At 39.7% G+C, this 22,107-nt stretch overlaps 1 protein-coding gene across 1 annotated transcript in view; it reads left to right on the top strand.

The window, feature by feature from the left end:
* The window catches only part of ASCC3 (activating signal cointegrator 1 complex subunit 3), a 560,609-nt gene that overhangs the window by 213,354 nt on the left and 325,148 nt on the right, over nucleotides 1-22,107 (top strand). The window contains exon 12 of the mRNA XM_018564087.1: nucleotides 3,389-3,565. Within this exon, the coding sequence (XP_018419589.1) occupies nucleotides 3,389-3,565 (177 nt within the window). The remainder of the gene's footprint in view (nucleotides 1-3,388; nucleotides 3,566-22,107) is intronic.

The following is a 22,107-nucleotide window of genomic DNA, read 5'->3' as shown; positions in this document are numbered from 1 at the left end:
CGTTTAAATACAATATTTGGGTATTCACATTTTTCCAATGTCCTCGAGTTATTTTATTTAACTGGCTACTAAATTGTAAGTCCAGAGAGAAAAAAAAATAGTTGGTGTGTAGTTTTAGCTGTTGCTTGAGAACTATTCCTGTAGTAATTATGATAAAATGATCACAAGTTGTTGACTAATTACCTGTGTTGAAGTCAACAATTGCTTGTGTGCTTGACATTTTCTGTAGTAATGTAGATGACACTTCAGATGTATTCATTTTTTAATTCTGCAAAATTGAGTATTCAAGTACAGTTTTCTAATTACTGCTAAATATATAGTTTGTAATTTGTTTTAATGATGTGAAAGGACTGACTACCAATCTTTAGTTTTTAAATCAGACTTGCAGGTTTAATTTCTACTACAATTGTGTATTTAACTATAATTGTATGATTGTTCACTTAACAAGCTTTGATATAGTTGATAAACATGAGGTGAAAATAGATCATACAGAATTTTCCAGCCCATCCAACTGGTTCTCAGGTTCTCCTCTATGCAAGGTCAAGAGAGAGAGGGGGAGATCGAGAGAGAGAGAGAGAGGGGGGAGATTGAGAGAGAGGGATCGAGAGAAAGATCGAGAGACTAAGACTCTCTTTTAGGGCCCTATTCACATGTGTGTGTTGTTGGCAGCATTTTAAATGTTTACCAAGACATTTAGGATAAGAATACTTCAGCTTTTATGTTTGTTGCCAACCTAGCTTTGTTTAAATATTTTATGTTATTCACTTAAGAAAAAAGTGGATAAGGTGCATCTGTAAAATAAGACAGTGCGCAAAAACGAAAAGCAGCTGTATAAGTAAACTGCAGTGTTTTTCTCAAAAATATTTAAAAAATCAAAAATATTTATTAACTTTTATCAAATAAACATACAAAATTAAGAAAGATAGAACAGTAAAACCATATAGAAGAGAAAGGGGAACAACAGAAAGCTAAGAATAAACAAAGAAGCCAAAAGAAAGGATAAAGTAAAGAAAAGGGGAAGAGGGAAAAGAAAGATTGGTCAAGGGATCACATACTACTGTTTCAAGACAAAAAGGAAGAGATGATTTGTGTCAGAATTCAAGAAGCTATCAATATTAGGCGTAAGGAAGTTACAGACCCATGGTTCCCAAACCTTGTGGAATTTGGGCATAATTTCTTGCAATTTAGCCTTAAGTTTCTCATTAACCAAGACCTATTGTAGTCTTTTTTTATCCCATGGAAAGCACAATGTATCTGAGAGCCAAGCTCCTGCAGTCACCTGTTTCGTGGCTGTCAGTACGTGTGTCATTGAGGCGAATTAATGCTTAATAAGATTAGGAAGTCATAAATTTAGCAAAGCATCACAAGGATTCATGGGCAACAGTTGTTGAAAGAGAGTATACAATATATTGTACACTTGGGACCACTGTTGCTAAGCAACCGGGCGGGACCACCAAATATGGTAAAAATCACGCTGTGCCTGTCATCCACAAAAACAGTTAATGGTAGTTAAACAAGTGTGGAGAAAGGGGAGCATTAAAGAGATATTAAGAAATTTGGTTTAGCAGAGTTAACCACAAGGCCAGATAGGTCCCCGAAACATGACAGAAGGTTTTGCAAATTAGGGAGGAAGGTAAGGGGCTAAGTGAGTGTGAACAACACATTATCGGCAAATCAGCTTAACTTAAGATGATGACAAGCCAGCGATGTTGGATGATAAGGGGCTCTATTGCAAGGGCAGATAACAGGGGAAGTGGGCAACCCTACCGGGTACCCATGAGATAGGGAAAGGGAGCGAGTAAAATCCTGTGTAACAAACAGAGGCAAAGGGAGAATTATATAATGCAAGGGCTTTATCAGGAAAGGTTTGTTTGAGTTGCTGTAAACGAAAGGTGTTATTTCTTAAAAACAGAGGTGGTTTTAATACAATGGCCCCTCATAAGAGCTTCATGGGCCTGCCATAAGGTTAACATTGCAGGTGGACCTGAATAAAATAGGGGAGTGGGCAACTACATGGCAATAGAGGTTTAATGTCAAGAAATGTAAATTAATGCACTTTATACACATTAATGGGTACTCCATTAGGGAACTCAGAAATGAAATGGGGGTCATAAATGAATAATAGCTTGCAATGCCAGGCTGCGGCAAACAAAGCTGACAGAGTACTGTCTTGTATTAAAAAGGGAATGTACTATAGAGACAAAACAATAATGTTGCCACTTTATAGATCACCAGTTTGGCCTCATCTTGAATATGTGGTTCAGTTTTGGTCACCAGTCCACAGAAAAGATGTACTTTAGCTAGAGAAGAGCAACCAAGCTATTTAAGGGGCTGGAGGATCAGGACTACGAGACAAGGTTGCTAAATTTAAACTTGTTCACACTGGAAGTGAAGAGATTAAGAGGGGGGGATTTTGATGTACAAAATGTTCGGCGGTGACGTCAACATCGGCACTAAACATTTTACTGTAAACTCTGTAACATGGACTAGAGGCCACCACCTAAAATTGGTGGAAAAAATATTTATCCACAAAGGGCGTAGGGGCTTCTTTTCAGTTAGAGCTGTTAAATTTTGGAACTCTCGCCACAAGCAGTGGCATCTGCAAAGAACATTGATGCATTCAAAAATTAATTAGATACCATCATAAGAGACCGTGACATAGAGGGGTACAGGTATACTAAAATACTAGACCACACAGGGACTCTTATACACGGCATGCACGCACAAGAGACACACACACACAAACTTGTAGCTTATTCTGTTCCTTTCCTCTATTATAGGGCCATGTATGTTTTTAAGAAAACATTATCTATTCTAGACAAGCAGTAGAATTTAAAATAATTGTTCCATTCAGAGTCGAAAATTTTCTATGAATAAACTTCATAATTAAGTAAACCATATGGTCAGTGATTATGTATCAAATCTGTATGACACTGCTAGGTTCTGTGCAGAAATCAAAGCTAAGTGCTAGCTAAATTATAAATTCACAAATTGCTAACAAATCTGAATAATATTCATTAAATATGCAAACAAAAAGAAGCCAGTAACCTCTTCAGGATTCTTAGTGTGAAGAAGAAAAAAATGTTCACCCTTAACAAATGCTGTGCTTGTCTGGGGGCAATCTGCATAGAATTAACATTTTCCACTACTGAAGTATTGTGCTAGAATAGGTTTCCATGCTCTATCCAGAGAAATATGTGTGAAGAGGGTCATAATCTACTGTAAAACATTATCTTGGATGCTGCAAACATATTTAACTGTGTGCTTTCATTTAGTATCAGTGTACCTAACAGAAACAATAAAAGATCCTTGTTGGTTATTATGATTATGGTGCTCAGATATAGAATATCATTTCATTTTTAAAATATACTTTTTGCTACTGTTTTAGGTGGAATCCACACAGAGTATGATAAGAATCCTGGGCCTATCTGCAACTCTTCCAAACTACCTCGATGTGGCTTCATTTCTTCATGTCAATCCATATATTGGCCTTTTCTACTTTGATGGACGATTCCGACCTGTTCCTCTTGGACAGACGTTTATTGGAATAAAGTCAACCAACAAGGCAAGTATAAATGTTATCTAAACACTGAAAGGCTAATTTAGCTAAAAATCATTTTGTGTTAATTACTGTGTCGGTGTACTCCAGATGCTTCCAATATCATACCTTCTGCGTAAAGAAGCAATTATAGAATTCTTGCATAGTTTCCAACTCGCTCATTTCTTATTTTAGTCATGCCACACATAACACCACAGTGTCTAATATTTCTTAATACTTACACCTGTGTGTTACATTATTAAAGCTTATCTCTATTTATATAGAAACATTCTACTTGGCTTGCAAAAATATTCCCTTTTTTAAAACATATAGCATTTTTTAAATGTGCATTGGCCATTGAGTGCTTCAACACAATGGTATGCATTACTGCTCAATCAGACTATATTTTAAAAGACATATCATTTAGTTAAGAATATTATCTTACTACATGTATCTGTAACTATATTTAGCATTATATTGTGGACGATGGGGGCAGAGTTGGCAGAGCATGACCCTGCCAGAGAGCATAGTGTAGGTTGGGGAAGCTTCCATAGACTACAATATGTTCAATAGATTAGAGAGAGAGGACCGCACCAGGCTTGGGAGGGGGTTCCAGAGACCATATAGTAGGTGATGCCAGAGAATGTAGTACAGACAGTGAGGGAGAGAGCTGAGAGTGAACTTACTGCAGACATTGAGGGTTGAGGTGCAAAATTGGGCATGGGGAGTATTTAGCATTGTATACACTGTGTAAGGCAGGGGTAGCCAAACTCCGGCCCTCCAGCTGTGGTGAAACTAAGAATCCCATGATGCATCTCTCTCCGGGGGTCATGTCTGTGGCTGTGAGAATATTGCAATGCCTCATGGGATTTGTAGTTGCATCACAGCTGGAAGGCCGGAGTTTGGCTACTCCTGGTGTAAGGTATAATGTGAGGTGAGGTTGTAAGTAATGGTTGGTGCAAACCAAGTTCACCCAAGTATGCTGAAATCTGTTACTACCCAGTCAGTGTTAGCAGTTAGGCAGGAAATTCACCTATCTGCAAATGATTGGACCGAAAGGAAGGGATGGGGTAGAGGGTGGCAAGGGAGTCACAGTTTTGAGAGGACTTAGGAAAGCTCAGACAAACTGGGTTTGTACCAAAGCTCATCAGTAGTGATGATGATTATAGCAACACAATTGTGAATTGCTAGCACAGCGGCCCCCTGGGGTAATCTCTCCCCCTTAGGTAACATACATTTGTAACAGGGGTTTATGAGAGGTATACCACTACAACATTGATTGTTTGTATAAAAATATAATTTATTTTACATATAATGAATAATATAAAAAAAACATATATAATTTCCTTACACTACACCAAAGACAAAATCGTTAAAAAAGGAGCATAAGCCCATACAGCATCTTATATCCCCTTGTATCCAATATCATTTACTAATACTCAGTGTATAAATTCAGTGGGAAATCAGTATATCCAGTCCCAACGCGTGATGATGATGATTAGACTGTCTATACTGTAGCGTGGGGACTACAAAGTATGTGCTTTGACTGGGCTAATGGTCTGACCCAGGGGTTTGTCTGATTACTACTGAGACAGTTAATGGCCTTAACCTGCAGGCTAGTGGCCAGGGGCAGCCTGTGTTAGTTGTAGTGGGGCATTTGTTCCCTGACATAACAAATGAGACATTTAAAACACTTATTTTAATGCAGACAGGCAAATTTGTGTAAGAGTTTAGTTTTTCTTTAATATTTTTACTAATATTTTATTACTTTTTTTAGTGAGATTTTCTGTGTTTCTGTTTTTTTGGTTTCCCCCCCCCCCCCCCTTTTTATAAATTTAATTTTTGCAATCTCATTTTCAAAAAGTTAATCCAAGACTCATTTAGCCAATCAATGGATCAGCAAATGCAATATCGCACACACACACATTTCTTTTTAAATTGTGCAATTGGATGTAATTAATTTCCCCCCTCATTTTCTTTCATGAAGTATTGTTTTCTATATTCCTCCTTTCTTGCCTGTCACATACATATTGCAAATCTCATTAGTCTTGATATTATTACACATTCTCCTTCAAAACAACACTTCATGCTCTACATGTCAGCAGTTTCCTCTGTAATTTTAAGTATGCTTTTGCAGACAGTAAGCATTCTTATGTGTTAAGGGTTAAATAACCTTTTCATGTGTGTTTCTGTAAAGAGAGATGCCCGCTAACCGTAGGGAGTGGTTTCAAGTTTATACACAAAAGAATAGTTTGCCATATGGCACTTATTGCAGTGTGCATATTTTAACCTTCATTAATTGTATCAAGTATCTGTCTATAAAAACTGCCATTGCTTCTCCTTAATTATCCTTACAGATTGCAGTTTGGCTGCACATTTGAATTAAAATGAATAGGTTGATAAAGACATGCAGTTGTATGCCTAATTGTATCTTTGAAAGTTGACCTTGCTTTTTACAAGTTGTGCAATGACATCCAAACTTGACCATACTGTCCGCTATGAATTGGGATAGAGACCACATACATGTATTAGCCTAATTTAGTGCCTGAGATATATTTAAAATTAAATAGGCAGCCTTTTAATAATAAAGCCTGGCTTGTTTATGGCTTATTTTGTCATGCAAAATAAACATTGGTGTTGTGTACAGCTCTCCCCATGCCTTTTTGGTGTGACTCAACTGTGAACAAAAGGTGGGTAAAAATGGAATTTGGTCCATGTTTGGAGCATAGTAAAAAATGTTTGTTCAATGTCATGGTGAAGTCCCATGAGAATTAAATATCTACGTGATGGGTCTCGAATGAGTGGCAGCTGAAATTTATAGATTGTCTAAAGCCAATAAGGACCTCTCTACAATTGTGAGCTGTGTCAGCCATGTAAATATGGGGAGATTGGGCAAAAAAATATCTAGGAGATGAGAATCGTGAAAAGTGTATTTCTTGGAGAGACACAATATTCACATGCATGGTCCTAAAACAACTAAAAGCACAAGTGCATTTAGGTGGGCTAAGGGGTGACAACAGGTCAGATAGAGGGTATACAGCAAATAGAGCATCCACATGAGGTACGGAAGAGGGTTCCCTATCTGTATTGAGAGGAGTAGGATGAGTGAAAACCTGGTAGAAGTCAGTGGAAAAGTGGAAAACACTCATTGACTGTACACTATAGAGGAACAGCATTGTCTCCCTAGGTGCAGGAAGTGTGTTAGGACCACAGCACACTGCAATTGTGGCAGGATCAACAACTATGTTTGCACTTATTGAACACATATAACAAAATACGTAAAATGGTATAACTAGCAAACAAAAAAGGAGCACAAGAAGTTAATTGTTATGGCTTACATACACTTTAATCCAGACCTGTTGGTTCAGTTGTGTTTCTTTTTTTTTTTTTTCCACCCAGCTCTCTGATTTCAGAATCTCTCAAGATAGAAATATATGGGCTTTTTATTTGTTTTTATTTTAATTTTTTTAAGGTGCTAGCTTTAGGGCTGTCATTGTAAATATCAATTAGATACCATCCTAAGAGACTGTAACATACAGGGGTACAGGTACACTTAAATACCAGACCACACAGGGACTCTTATACACACGCACGCACGCACAACAGACACACACACAAAGGTTGAACTTGATGGACTTGTGTCTTTTTTTTTAATGTAACTATGTTATCCTAACTTCATGTAACGATCAGCCCAGGGGGAGCGGTAGGATCACAGCTGCGGTTTTAGCCTCACACCTGGTGTTAGATTGGCTCAGGTCGAGGGTTCACTTTCACACTCTGTATGGGTAGGAGTGATGGTGGAACCCTCTATCACATCATATGCCAAACACAGGAGATGAGAGTGGTGCCAATGTATACTTCGTGCAGGTATAGCTAGGTCACACAGATCTGGTAATCACCACTAGGTATTTATGCGAAGCCCTCTTATCCCTAGCAGTCCGCACTCAATGGGGTGCAGCGACACTATGTGTTTAATATACACGCTCTATGTCTCTATGCATGAAGTACAGACTAGAACAGGTAAGTCAATATGAATTATAAACAGAATGCAGGAAGCAATGTAGGATAACCCCTCTGCTGACACTTGTTTAGTATCACCTCTACTGAGGCAGGTTACTTGCGGTTGGGTGAAGGGTTAACTTCCACTGTAGGGCAACAGCTGAGCTGCAGGGGAGACTCCACGAGCTATGCGGCTTCCAGGTAGATCAGAGAGGCAAGGCAGGGTTTGCAGAGAAGGGTTCCAGTGTAATCCCCGATCGGTAGCAGAGGCTGTGAAGAGCTGTAGTTAGGGAGGTATTGATCTCAGAGTAGGAGGTTCAGGTGAGTTCTGTCGTAGGCGAGTTGCACTGGCTCGACGTTCGCAACACTAGAACGCCGAGCTACTGCAAGTCTCGTCATTTTAAGGAGGAGGAGATTCTGTTGGGGGAGGAGCCGAGAGCGCCGGCCGACGTCTCGGTCTCCTAGTGTCGTTACACCGCTGTGTGGGGAAGCCGGCCCGCGGCCCAAAACGACAGCCATGGGAGAATCTCTCACACTTTATTACTCAGCAAGTCAATGACCTGGGACCAATATGTACTGTACATATCAATTTTTGGGGTCAGTGACCCAAAAACTAGTGATGCAAGAAAAGAAATGGCAGCCTTGGAGCTTGCACCTACAAAAACAAGGCAGAAATCATAGCGCCCATATATGGTAATGTTTTTAGCTGAGTGCAAATAAAACAGGACACAAGTAAACAGTTTTGCAAAAGGTCGGGGCCCATTCACACCTATGCATTGTGGTTACCTTGCACATTACTGGAACACACCATGCATTAGAGCATTAGATTTAGTGCATTTATTTTCAACAGCACCCCAACACACAAAATTAATACTGTCCGACACACTTATGTTGCAGCGAACCACAGCACACCCTATGTTATTATTATTTGTTGTTGTGCCTTACATTGTAAAAAATGATCCATGCCCAATTTAAGTGTCTGTTGTAGTTCATTTGAAGACTAGCTAAATGAATGGACTACTTTGGTGCAATGCATTTAACCATGTGAACGTGTGTTAATGCACCTTAACACAGTGCATCGATGTGAATAGGCCTCAAAACATAACATTTTAATGTATAACTGGTCCATGTTTATGTAAGGTTCATTGTTATTATTTGCCAGGACCATGTTCAGAAACTTGACATTTGTTTTTCTGATATCTTTTCCTTGGCAGCCATAACTCAGCAACACACTGCAGGGAAAACATTTTATCTGATCATAAAACAGGGGCTTTGCCAGATGTATGCTGTCCTTGTTAAAATGCTGCAGTGTTAAAATAGAGAAGTTGAAACATCCATAAAGTATGTGACTTTGTTAGGTCCTAGGTAGTGTTCTTTTGCAAAGAAAATAGGCAAGTGTGTTAAAAATAAAATAATAATCCTTGCAGTGGGGCCTCTCTCACTGTGAGGGTTAAATATTCATAAACTGCAATATGTATCCCACAATACTTATCTTATCCCACACTCCTCCAGTCGCTGCAACCACTGGCCAAAGCACCTTAAGCACATCACACAGATTACAATCTGATTGTACAATCTCCTTTAGATCTACCAACAGCTTTGTGGTACAGGGGTTGGTCTGTCTAGATACAACTCTCATATTACATGATTTTGGTAAATCTAAAGTTGATTATACGGAGATTGTAAGGCCAGATTGTAATATGACCCTTAGGGGAGAAGCTTTCTGGGACTGGTCGCACCGATTGAGGAAGCCTGCTGGAGGAAGAAATAAGGCAAGTATTGCACCTTATTCCTTTACCCCTAGAGTTAACTAGCATTATACATGGTGAAGGGGTGGGGGTAGTTGGGAGCTGCAAGGCCATTTGTTTTCTCTGCTTGTAGTAGGACTTTGGGTTTTTTTTTTTATGTGTGTTTGTAGCAGATTATAAAATTACCATCTTCCGTTATCATTGTAGTTCACATCCCAATAGAGAATAATAGTTGCCCAAGTAAACATTAAAAATGTTTTATGCTGAGCACATCTGTAGCTGCTGTAGAACTGGCAGATCCCTACTACTGATTATTGCCAATGTGCAGTATTTAGGTTTGTTATTAAATCGGTCCTTTTCAGTGTTTTAAGCTATTTAGTTGGGACATTTTGCTACATTTTAATGTTTCTTGAAGCCAAATTAGAAAACACATCAACAGATGTTAACTTTCTCACAAGAAATAGATACGGCCAACTGAAAACATAATGTTGACAATCACCTCATAACGTCCCTTAGAAAACCGACTTTGAATAGTGATTAACAATATAGCAGACATTTTAGTTGGCCTGGTTTTTATTAAGTCAATTTCCTTACTACTCTGCCAGTGCATGATAAGGTATCTGCTCTGTAGCATATTAAATATGAAAATAAAAAGGGTTGCCAATCACTAGAGAGGTTTGCCTTTAATATGCTAGGGTGGCATTTTGTCTGCACAGTACTGATGTCAGACACAAAAAGCTGTCATATGAAAATGTACACCTGGGATTACATGATGGAAAACTAAAGGTCATGTTAAATGACAGAAGATTGTCAGTTATTAGCTCAGTCTGCAAATAGATAAGCCTCTATATAGGTCTTGTAGCCTGACACTGTGCTGGAATTTCTGCTCAGACTGGGAGAGAATATAATTATTTAGGGCAAATACCTGAACAGGTAAATCTGTACTGTTATGACAATTTAAGATTATGAATGTTGTTTTAGCTTTGGCTAGCGTTTGTCAGTTGTTTATTATTATCATTATTATTATTATTATTATTATTGTTATTATTTCTGTCTGAGTTCCTGTTTGGGAAATTCACTCTCTACCGTATTTGTCCTGGTGAACACTGTCACCAAAACAGGAGGTGATGTGAAATACCAAATTTTGGGTTGTCACTAGACCAGAAAAAAAGGGAACCTTCCCCTACACATTTGTTCCAGAGGCTTGTTCTGGTGACAACAGAATAAAAGGGGATTTTTGTAACGTTCTTACCTCTCCACCGTGCTCCGGCATCTCGATCAGCTCCGTCGGAGTTCGGGTGACGTCACGAATGGCGATGTCACCCGGCTCCTCCTCTTTTCCCTACTTAAACCTGAGCCATTTGCCTGGCGTTCGTGCTAGGAGCCTGACGCCAGGCAAATACCTCCGCTGCTGAACCTCCCCACTATCCTTATTGGGCCAGACAGAGCCCCTCCGTTTTCTCCTCTATTGGGCCGGACGAATGCCCCTTCGCTTCCACCTCTATTGGGCCGGACAGTGCCCTTCTTCTCTGGTGAGACCAGCCTCTCCAATAGGCCTGCCCACTTCCAGCCTCTCTTCTGAGATATCACCACTCATAGAACCCCTTCTCATTGGAGACCTGCAATTCTCTTCTAACACCACTGGGTGACAGCAGAGCACCTCAGACTGCCTAAAACTGCAAGTATCAACTTAAATACCTTCAGCTGTTTGCATATAAGAACTGTGACTCTGCTAAACCCATTTGCTCCAACTTCATCCCTGTCTACCTTCACTTAATAAAGTACTAAGCATCGTAAATAGAATCTTGTCTGCATATAATTATATCAGGTTGTGTTTGCCAAGGACTGTGTAAAAGGAAACCAATCTTTTCTTACTAACCGAAGCTGTGATCCACGCCAGCCCTTAACGCCGCACCTGAGCGTTACAATTTTCCTAAGTTTAGAGAGATTTCTTCTCACTTCCTGTTGAGTTTTTAGGGCAGGAAGTAAAGGGAAGTTTCCCCAATAAGACTCAAAATACAAAACATTCCCTACTATATCCAAAAAAAAGGAAGACACATTTTGGCTTTTGGAATACTTGAAGTGTGGCAATTTTGAGTTACCATTGCTTACTGAGTCAAATTGCTGCCTGGTTATTTTCAAAATTACTCTTTCACTACATTAAGACTTAACTAACAAATTTCCTTTCAAAGAAAATAGGTAAACCCTACCTGCCCCACTTTTCTTTGCCACCAATCCTCGCTCTCTTAAAAAGGTGTGGTCGTTAAATAATCTTTAGTAAGCAACACACTTCCAGGTGTGTCAGATGACTGGCTGTCACTCCACTCGGTGGTTTCATTCTCCATGTCATTACTGGGCACAATACTGACATAGGGGCCAGCAGGTGGAACGACAGAACACAGTGGGGGACCAAGCATGACAATCCTGGATGTGTTTAGGATGCTAAAGAGATTGGGAAAGGTAAATATGCTTTTTTTCATTTGCAAGGAGAATGTTTTTGTCATTTTTAATCTAGCAAGTGAGTCACTTTGAGAGTTAATTTGACCATTCCATAAGAATATTAAACTGTCAAGTGGATATAGTTCCAGGCAAAAGTGTAGACAGTGCAGAAGTCTTTGAGAGTAACATGCAGTATATTCTCAGTAAGTATACATTTTGAGATTAATATGAAAGGTTGTGCCAGAATTTTATTCCCTTCAAGTGCTTCTGTAGTGTTTCTGCCACCATTGTTCCTCTTTGGCACCCGCTTATGCTCAAACCAGTTAAAATCAGCACTCTACTACTACTGGAAAAACTCCTGGCAAATTCCTGTCTCAGAGTTGCAGATGCTAACACCAGCTTACTATTTAACCTCCAACTTGTCCATTCAGTCACCGCACTTGCGTTTGTTCTGATCAACCAAATGTGCTGCTATTGTTCTCTGTGTATGACCCTGGCTCTGGTTGACTGATCTCCTGGTTTCCTAAACCCCACCTTTTTTCCACGTTCATCTTGCTCTCAGTTTTCCTTGTCTCGGTTCGGCTGATTACCCGCTGTGGCTTCTGACCTCTGGCTTGGCTCTGACAATGTCCTGGACTTTCTCTGTTGTTTTTGCATTTATGTTTATTGTTGTTATTCATTTTCATGATCTAAATTAACAACAAAAGCCTAATTTGTCATAGAGAAAAGGTAGGTTCACCCATACGGTTAGCACCACTTATTTATCAAGTTAGACTCTGTTTACCACCAATGTATCAAGTTAGAATCTGGTGTAACAGATTAGGTGTCAAACTTTAGAACCTTTTTTAGGGAGTATGCAGGTGGAACTTGTGTAGCGTCTGGTGTTCTTTGTTATTGATATGTGGTGTCATCATGCCAAGATACACAATTGTAATGAGGTGTACTTATTTTTGCACATATCTGTACATTTATAATTACAAACTATAGCTAGGAGTTTTGCATTACCTATATTATTTATGTTAATGCAGACCTTAACCCCATTTCACTAAAAATTACATCAACATGCAGCTCTGCATGCTAATATGAAATTCATCTTACATTCATTAGTTAAGCAAACATTTTTCATTTACTTACAATTATTGTTTTTCCACTGTCCTGCCCTTTTGGGGATTAGTGATGTAATGTCCCTGAATGTTGCATCCTGGGAACGTTACACCAGCAGTGCATTGCTGGGAAATCTGTAATCCAACGTATTCTGACTCCGATTGTTGTGATAGCGAAATATATCCCTTGCTGAGACCTCTATGCCTGGCCTGTATAAGCAGATATACTCACTGCGGACAATCCTTGTCAGATAGCTGAACTCACCAATACCGATTCATTCAAAAGGGTGCTTTATTCTGAACATCAAGGTTACAGCAGATGACAGGAACAGCAGATGAATGGTTATAGTATTGTGCGGTCAAAAAATTATGCCTTTTCTAGCGTACTATGTATAGTACATGTGTCCTAGTTACATGTGGCCTGTTAGCTGTGGCCATGACACAGGAAGTACTGCACTCAGGAAGAAGGGTGGGGCTTACATAAAGAGGAAATACGTCACAAAGGGAACACAGAACATGTTTGATACCAAGAAAGACCACTAGATGGCAACATAGGAACTAAATATAGAATGACTATAGAAATGTTATAGGGAAACAATCTATATAAATTCTCATCTACTAACAATCCTAATAACATATTCTATGCCCCATTGGGGCGGCACACTCCCCGTCTGGCATTGTAAATGTCACTATTTAAATCATGACGGTAGTTATGCAATAAACAACAACTATTAAAGTTCATAACATGAACTTGTAACTTGTCCTCTGGACCTGAAAATAAGAATGAACATATATGCACAAGTTCAAATATAAAATAAAGTCTGATGACTATCAGCATAGTAGACGTGATCACTGGAACAGTCTTTCAACTGCAGTAAGTCACTCCATGAGAGGCAACTTGTAAAGTTCCTTAGTGAAGAAACAAGATAGTCTCTTTGGCAGGCTGAAGGCACTTCAAATAAGTCCATCCCTGGATGTGTGTGATGCACGTAAGTACCTGAAGAACATGGTTCTCATGTAACTCCAACTGCAAAGTCTCCATGTGAAACAGGCAGGGTTCCAATCTTCTGGGTGAGAAGAGTAGTTGGGGTAAGGATGGCTGTAAGCTTTGAAACTGTAATCTAATCACTCTTGATGAATAAATTCAGCTTGGCAGTAGGATTGTTTTTAACAATGTCCTGCTTATCACAAATACCTCTCATTGTTGTGCTAGAGATGTTTTGTTAAACCCTGTGGCATGATCACCAGGTTGAAAGGCTTTCACAATAACAGCATTATTTGAGAGAGTCTTATGGTGTCTAAGGTTGGTCTCAGAAAGCATACCTTGAGTCTTTGGTAGCAGGTCTATGGCTTCTTCATGAAGAGGAGAATCATCTTGCACGATGTCTGGTGTAGAAGACTCAGATGAGTTTCCCAAGAGGTTCACTGCTTGTGAAGTTACTAGGGTGATGCCTGAGGAATCAGGTGCGTTGTCCTGGGTGTTCGCATCAGTGGATTCCTGCTCGTCCGAGCTGTTGAAGGAAATCTGGTGCGTAGTCTTACCAGAACCAGGGGTGTGGAATTCCTATCGCCCATCCTGTCATTAGGCAACTGATTGCACTCAATGATCTGAGGAAGATCAATTCTTTCCGTTCCTCTCTTTCAGAGAAATGATGAATTCAGCTTCTTGGCAGGAGTTGATGTAGTTTGCTGTGTAGATGCACTTGTGTTGTAGACTTGAGGAGGCTCAGGCATTTGGAGCTGAGAGGTCTCTGTGTTGAGAGTCAGAACAGTGTTGTTATTAAGAGATACAGGCGATGACTTTGTATCTTTGCAAACATTATGCTTTAGCACATATTCACTGGTACGTTCAACTGGGTCTTCCAGTTCTGCTGGGATAAGACAGTCTGAATTAGTACTTTGTCCCATTGCTTGTTCAAGGACTTTCAGCCTCGCTAGGGCAGCTGCTTCCTCCCTTTCCATTTGCAGAATCTTTATTTGGGAATCCGCCTCTGCTTGTTGAGCAGCCATTTGTGCTTGGAGAGCTTTGCCTTGAGCTTGACGAGCTTCCATCTCTGCTTGGTGAGCTGCCATCTCTGCTTGGTGAACTGCCATCTCTGCTTGGCGAGCTGCCTTTTGTGTTTCTACCTCCTGCTTCTTTTCAGGTAAAGGAGCTTTGCACCTTTTTCTGGCAACATAGGAACTAAATATAGAATGACTATAGAAATGGTATAGGGAAACAATCTATACAAATTCTCATTTACTAACAATCCTAATAACATATTCTATGCCCCATTGGGGCGGCACACAACGTGATCTCGGGGAAAGGCATTTTCCTCCCCTGAGAAAATGTGCAAGGTCACATGTCCCAGAGTTCCAGGGGAGACATATTAATCTGCCCTTAGTTAAAATGGCCACTGTGATAAAAAAAATAGGGAGGAAAAGAGATACAAGGTATACAAAGACAAAAAAAAAGCCTGCAATTATCTATAAGTAGCCGTTTGTACATTCCCATTACTAAACATTTCTAAAGGTGTATTTCTTGTCATTTTAAAGATGTGGGTGATGTTACTCTTTTAGCTGGTCATAGGCATGCTTAAGTATTGAAGAACAAAAACCCAGGAAGTGAGAGGGAGAGTGGAGCTAGCTAGCTCCTGGGTTATAATGGAGCAGCAGCTGACCTTGTGACTCTTGACTGTCTATAGCAACAAAGAGCCACAAGTATGCAGCATTGACATGCAGAATTGACCTGTGTCCATCATAATGGCACAAGCTTATTAATGCCTATATAGTTCTATATATAGTGTGTAGTTAATCTTCTTTACCTGCCTTGCAAGGGGAAGTGAGCTCACCCAACATCGAAATTGTTCAAATGTGCCTCTAACATAGTGAGGAGATAGCTGAAGTGGGCATACAGAACTATAGCCTCTCTGGTTGTTGCAAGATGTGTCAGGTGCATCAAGTTCCCTGCCAATGACTATGCAGACATGCACTCTTGCTGTTTTTAAGTCCTTTAACCCCCCTTCCCGACCAATGACAGTTCCTTAATGACTGGTGACGGAAAAATCCTGTCATGCAGTACAATTACAATTTAGGTGGTCACAGCAAAGTGATCACTGTAATACCTGACCGCTGTGATCACAGTGCTGTGACCGCCACTGAGCCGGTTTTCAGCTCACTGTGTTAAGGAGCTGGAAGCTGGCCTACTGTATTACAGAGTGATACAAAGAATCTTTGAGGATAATTCAGTATCTCCTCAGAATATATAGTATTAAACGCCCCTGTAAGTAAAACACCTAACCCCCCTTTAGTGCCCCGCCCCCCCCCCCCATTAAAAAAACAACAAAAACGGTTTTAAAGTTTTGTTTTGTTTTTTTACAGGAAAAAAGTTAAAAAAAAAGAAAACAAAAAAATAAGTTTAATAATGAAAATATAGTGCAGAGTGCCGAGGAGGCTTTTAACGTTAGGAAAAAGCATACCACATTCTAAAAAAAATTCCACACTAAAGTTGTATTTTGTGACCTGCAACTCCCAAAATAAACTGAAATCCAAGACATGTGATATACTGTATAAATTAGGACAAATAAATATTTTTATGAATTATTTCCTGTTCGCTTACACTGAACGCAATAAAGTCTGTGACAGCTTTACAGCTGTATGTCCCGGCCGCTGTGCGGGCATCATAGGCATCTACCCCCCCGCCGACTCCGCTGAGAAGCGGCCGCCCCTGCTGCAGGCACGATCTCCTGTCAGCTCGGCTCTGCCGCTGAGGAGAGGAATCGCGGTACAGTCTCCTATGTTTCTCCGCCCACCTCTGCTGCTATTAGCTGGGAGGGAGAATGCAGCACCGTCATTGCACTGCGTACATTACTGTCCTCTGCACACTGCGTCACATTACTGACCTCCCCACTGCATCACCTTACTGAGCTCCGCACTGCGTCACCTTACTGACTTGCGCAATGCGTCACCTTACTGAGCTCCGCACTGCGTCATCTTACTGACGTCCGTGCACTGTGTCACCTTACTGACTTCCGTGCACTGCGTCACCTTACTGACTTCCGTGCACTGCGTCACCTTACTGACCTCCGCACTGCGTCACCTTACTGACCTCCGCACTGCGTCACCTCACTGACCTCCGTGCACTGCGTCACCTCACTGACCTCCACGCACTGCGTCACCTTACTGACCTGCACTGCGTCACTTTACTGACCTCCGCGCTCTGCGTCACTTTACTGACCTCCGCGCTCTGGATGGGCACAGTGGCAATGGAAGAGCCAGATTTGGGGGGGGGGCTTATTTTCTGGCAGTGCCCCTCCCGAGACTAGAGCCTGGATCCGCCCCTGCTACATATGCAACCTCACTTTCTGCCTATGTACTAATACACTCTTGTTCATTTGCTGCCAATGCACAGATACACACTGTCTCACCCCAGCCAGTGAACTCTGCTACTACACCAACATGTACTCCACTCATTGTCACTTCACCAAAATGTACGCTTCCATATTTATCCCTTTTAGTAAATGGTCACAGTTTACCTAGTGCATACAGTATGTATTTAACTTAAACACTTTTGAGGTTCCTCTAAAGGGGTCATTGCTTTATCTCATTCTCTTTTTCTAGGTAAAAAAGTTCAGCTCTCCGGTTTTATTTTATCGTTAAGCCATACATATTTTCTATAAGGTTTAATATCATAATAATACTACAACTTGAGTAGAATATAATATACTGATTATATTAGGTCTGTTTTTTGTAATAATGAGTCAACATTAACTATTTTTAGTATTCCGCAATAAAGCAGAAACATGTTTTCAACACCAGTTTCAGTTAAGATATTTTATGCTTTGAATTATTAGAAGTTTACCTGGTATTGCAGCCATTATAACTAGTTCACTGCAATGTGTGGCTGGTTTTAATACTAAGGAGAAATGGGTCACAACAGTACTTAATATTATTTTTTGTAAATGTTTATAAGATGTTTAGACTGTAAACAGACTTTTTTTTTTAAGCAAAGCAATGTATTTAAAATGTGCAAGTATTTTTTTTAGATTCATTGTTGATCAACAAAACTATTGTTTTATAAGGATACAACTAGGACTTGCATAAAGATATACAGACAAGCAGGTTTTACACTGTCATTTTTATCTCAGCAAGACATCAAAGTCATAAATCCAGCTAAACGTAAATGGCTAAATCTAAATACTGTTTTCCTCTGTAATGCATTTTAAGCATGTATGTACTTGCTCTACTGCATATACTAAAAATTGCTTGTGTGCGTCTGTGAAATGGCAACAAAATATGGTACCACAAATTGCCCATAGGCAACACTTTTTTAAAAGCTCCTACAGGTCATCAGTTAGGAGATACACATGCATATTGACCCTAGAATCATTGCTCTCACTCTGATGATCACAGCAATAACAAACATGTTTAGCATGATAGCCGTTTTCGTAGGTAGCCATACACATTTACGGTAATATGCTCGTGGAGGCGGGGACTTTATTTTTACATTTATTTTATTGTAGTTTTAAACTTTGTTTTTACTTAATTGCTATCACATAGTGGGGCTCACAAGCTTCTTCCCTGGTTCCTGCCACTGTAGTATGACAGCCTGGGGTGGGCAGAAGTGATGTAATCAGCAGTGCTCCCATTTGGCAGGGAGGAGATCAGTGGGAATGTTTGTTTAAAGGGATCTGCTGCCAGCGACATATGACATATGTTCGAGGCAGCGAAAAGGTTAAATATAGTATACAATCAAAATTATGTTTAACAGTTGATTCTTATCTAAATCAAACCAGCAATTACTTGTGCTAACTCCTCTGAAGGTATGCTGTGGTATCTGGCATCAAGTTGTGAGGTGGGGCGTCCATGGATCAGACTTGTTTTTCCAGCACATCTCCCAGATGCTCAATTATATTGAGATCTGGAGAATTTGGAGGTCAAACTTCTGTTCCTCAAACCATTATTGATCCATGTTTTGCAGTGTGTAAGGGTGCATCACCCTGCTGAAAGAGGCCGCTGTCATCAGGGAATATTGTTTCGATGAAGGGGTGTACTTGGTCAGCAACCATGTTTAGGTAGGTTTTGTGTGTCAAAGTAACATCCACATGAATAGCAGGACCAAACGTTTATCCGCAGAACATTGCCGAAAGCATCACACTGTCTCTGTGTAACGCACGGTAAGCACATCAAGTGGATCACACAGAATGTCTTACCAGATGTATCACAGCTGCGGATTGAAACGGCTAATTGATGTTTACTGGTGGTTCAGGATAAACAAATAGGCAAGTAATAAATATTGAATGGAGTCCTGAGTTCTGTATTACTACATACAGCCCAGCATCTACAACATGACATTTTCTATCAACTCAATAATGTTCCAAACTAGATTTAGGACTACAAGTCATCTAGAGAAAACTGGGCCACACATATACCTCTTGACTCCGTACACAGAGCGTGGCTGGGTAAGTATATTACACTCTGCTGGCTCCTGTTAAACATTGGTCAGCTGTATGGAAGCTCTGATTTTAAAATCTGTTGAGACCTACTGGTTGGTTGAAAAGTCATGAAATGTAACAGCATCCCTGTGGATACTTTTTCAAATGATTCCCCTAATAACTCAAAATAATAAGGTTTTGCTATATGCAATTAAGGGATTAAAAAAAGAGAATCATGTCAATGTTAAGCTTCCCCTAGGGCTTCTGGGTGATGATAGTCAAGCAATTGTGTAGAAATTTGGATGAGCCATGGGATGGCTTTGGAGATTCAGAAAACAAACAAAGTCTTAGGTAACATACAAAATTGTGTATGAGTTGTGAGGCTGGAGTTCAGGTGTGAACAATGGGGAAGTAATATTGTTCTGTTACTTGCTGTGGCCAGGGAGATTCCCAAATATTAGTGGTGTAGCAGGGCATGGATCCTGATGCATTGGAGGGAGCAAAGGTTTCTGCTGGTTTAGGGACATTGTGTTATTGCTAAGAATAAGGTGGTGGGGTCCATAAAACTATGCAAGACCATACTGGGACTAAAAAGGAATAGGTAGTCTATTGAGTCAATAAAATTGGATGGACAACAGGTAACAGAGTGTGAGATGGAGGCCCATGGTTGGGTATATTGGGTTCTGATACATATTGCAAATTTAGTATGGCAGGTTGTGTTGTATCATTTTAATTTGGTGAGAGAAACTACTCAGGGATTGTTAGTCGGAGGTTTCTGGCAGTCAGGTCAGCGAGGAAAGGAGATGGTCTCATGTCATTCCTTACTGATGGCAAATCCAGGCTTCTGAGTAGGACTGGGAGGTCTAATGGGTTCCTTAAAATGTGCACCTTCCTGCCTTTCTAACCTGTAACTAGCACATAACAGGGTGATGAGGGGTGCAAAATGCCTTTCTCTGGTGGAGAGTATGTCTAGACAAGTCAGTTAGAAGTTGCAATTCTTTGAAATCAAAGTCTATTGTGCCTGCTCCTCCAACTTTGCTCACTATTTTCTCTTTGGTTTGGAGGAAGTTGACATGTCAAATCATGTCTCTTGGTTTAGATGGATCTGCTATTTTGAGGCCAAGAGCCCAGTGCATCTGTTGAAAAGTCTAAGTTGTCAGGGTTAATCAGGAGACCCTTTGAATATGTTTTTCACTGTTGGAAGTAGATGCGAGGTGACTGTAGCCTCTGGAAAGCCTATGATCCTGATGTTGCATTTATTTTAGTTTCGCAAAGTGGTATTGTGGGGTGCAGTCTTTAGATAATGAGGTTGTCTTTGTGGTGTATTGCAAATGCGGTAAATTAGCGGACTCTATTTGTTCTTGAAAATATTAATTTAACAATGCAATTAAAGAATAGAATAATACAATACCTTGCATAGAAAAATAGACAATTTAGTAATCATGAGACTAGGGTTACAAGTATTTGCATGTGATGTTTGACTTATCACTAAGTACTGGATAATAACTCAATGCAACACGAGACATCATGATAAAACTCCAATCTTAGAAGAACAAGAGATAAAGGGGGGAAAAAAACCAAGATGGTAAACCCTAGAAGAATATATAGATCAAAATATTAGAATAAAGGGTAGTATGAACAAAGAAGGGTATTGCAAGGAATTAGTAGGAAGGGATTAGACGGAGAAGATGTGAGGGGAATGTAAAAGGATAACAGAAGAAGAATGAGCGGGGAGAGGAAGAGAGTAACATAGTGGATATGTTTACAGAAAAAAGTATAACTGAGATTATTATCAAGCTTGCGCTCAAAAGAGTTATATAAACTCTAAATTTCAACTAATCAAATTTCAAACTTCAGATAACGAGTGCATCCCAATGTATTTTTTATATAACACTAGAGATTTTTAGTAAAAAAGGAGCAACCAACAAAGAATGATTCCACAGTTCACTGTACATCAATGATAAATATTTGAGATGCATACAGAAAAATGCCAAGTCAACAGAAACAAACATATTAATTAAAATACTAATCCAGGTATAGGCAAATATGTTGACAAAACTGAGCTTGGTAATATAAAACTGACTCATATAATGAGAAAAAAATCATTGAGTTGTCATAATAAGCTGTGCGAATCAACTAAGATCTACAGGAAAATCAAGAAGGAAATTAAGACATAGATAAAAAAAGGGAAAAAAAGGAACCAGACAAGGTAGGAAAATAGGGTAGTAGGCAAAGGGAAGGAAGGATAAAATAGGTGACCTCATGAGATCATCCAGTATAGAATCATATAGAATAGAAACAAAATTACATCAATCTTTCATATGGGAAAGCCCATTTCCCATATAAAATTGAGGGGAAAGATTATATCTACAGTATATGCAAGTACACGTTCGTTTTGACAATGAGTCTGAACATGATAGTTTCTTTCAGAGTAGGGTCATAAGGCATCTTCCAATAAGTAGCCAAAAGTTGTCTAGCTGCAAAAAGAATATGCATAACAATAGAACAATACTCTTTGGGATAAATACAGGTGAAACTCGAATAATTAGAATATTGCGCAAAAGTAATTGCAGTAAGTGCTGCAAAAGGGGCCCAAACCAAGTACTGAGTACATATGCATGCTTGTACTTTTCAGAGGTCCGATATTGTTCTATGTACAATCCTTGTTTTATTGATTGCATGTAATAATCTACTTTTTTGAGGTTGTGGATTTGGGGTTCTTGGGGTTTTCATGAGCTGTAAGCCATAATCATCACAATTATGACAAATCACGGCTTGAACTATCTTGCTTTGCATGTAATGAGTCTATCTCATATATTAGTTTCACCTTTTAAGTTGCATTAGTGAAATAAATGAACTTTGCACGA

This window comes from Nanorana parkeri, unplaced genomic scaffold (genome assembly GCF_000935625.1).
Source record: "Nanorana parkeri isolate BGI_ZX_2015 unplaced genomic scaffold, ASM93562v1 scaffold723, whole genome shotgun sequence".
NCBI lineage: Eukaryota > Metazoa > Chordata > Amphibia > Anura > Dicroglossidae > Nanorana > Nanorana parkeri.
Note: the sequence above shows the minus strand (reverse complement) of the source record. Positions and strands in the feature narration are given on the sequence as shown.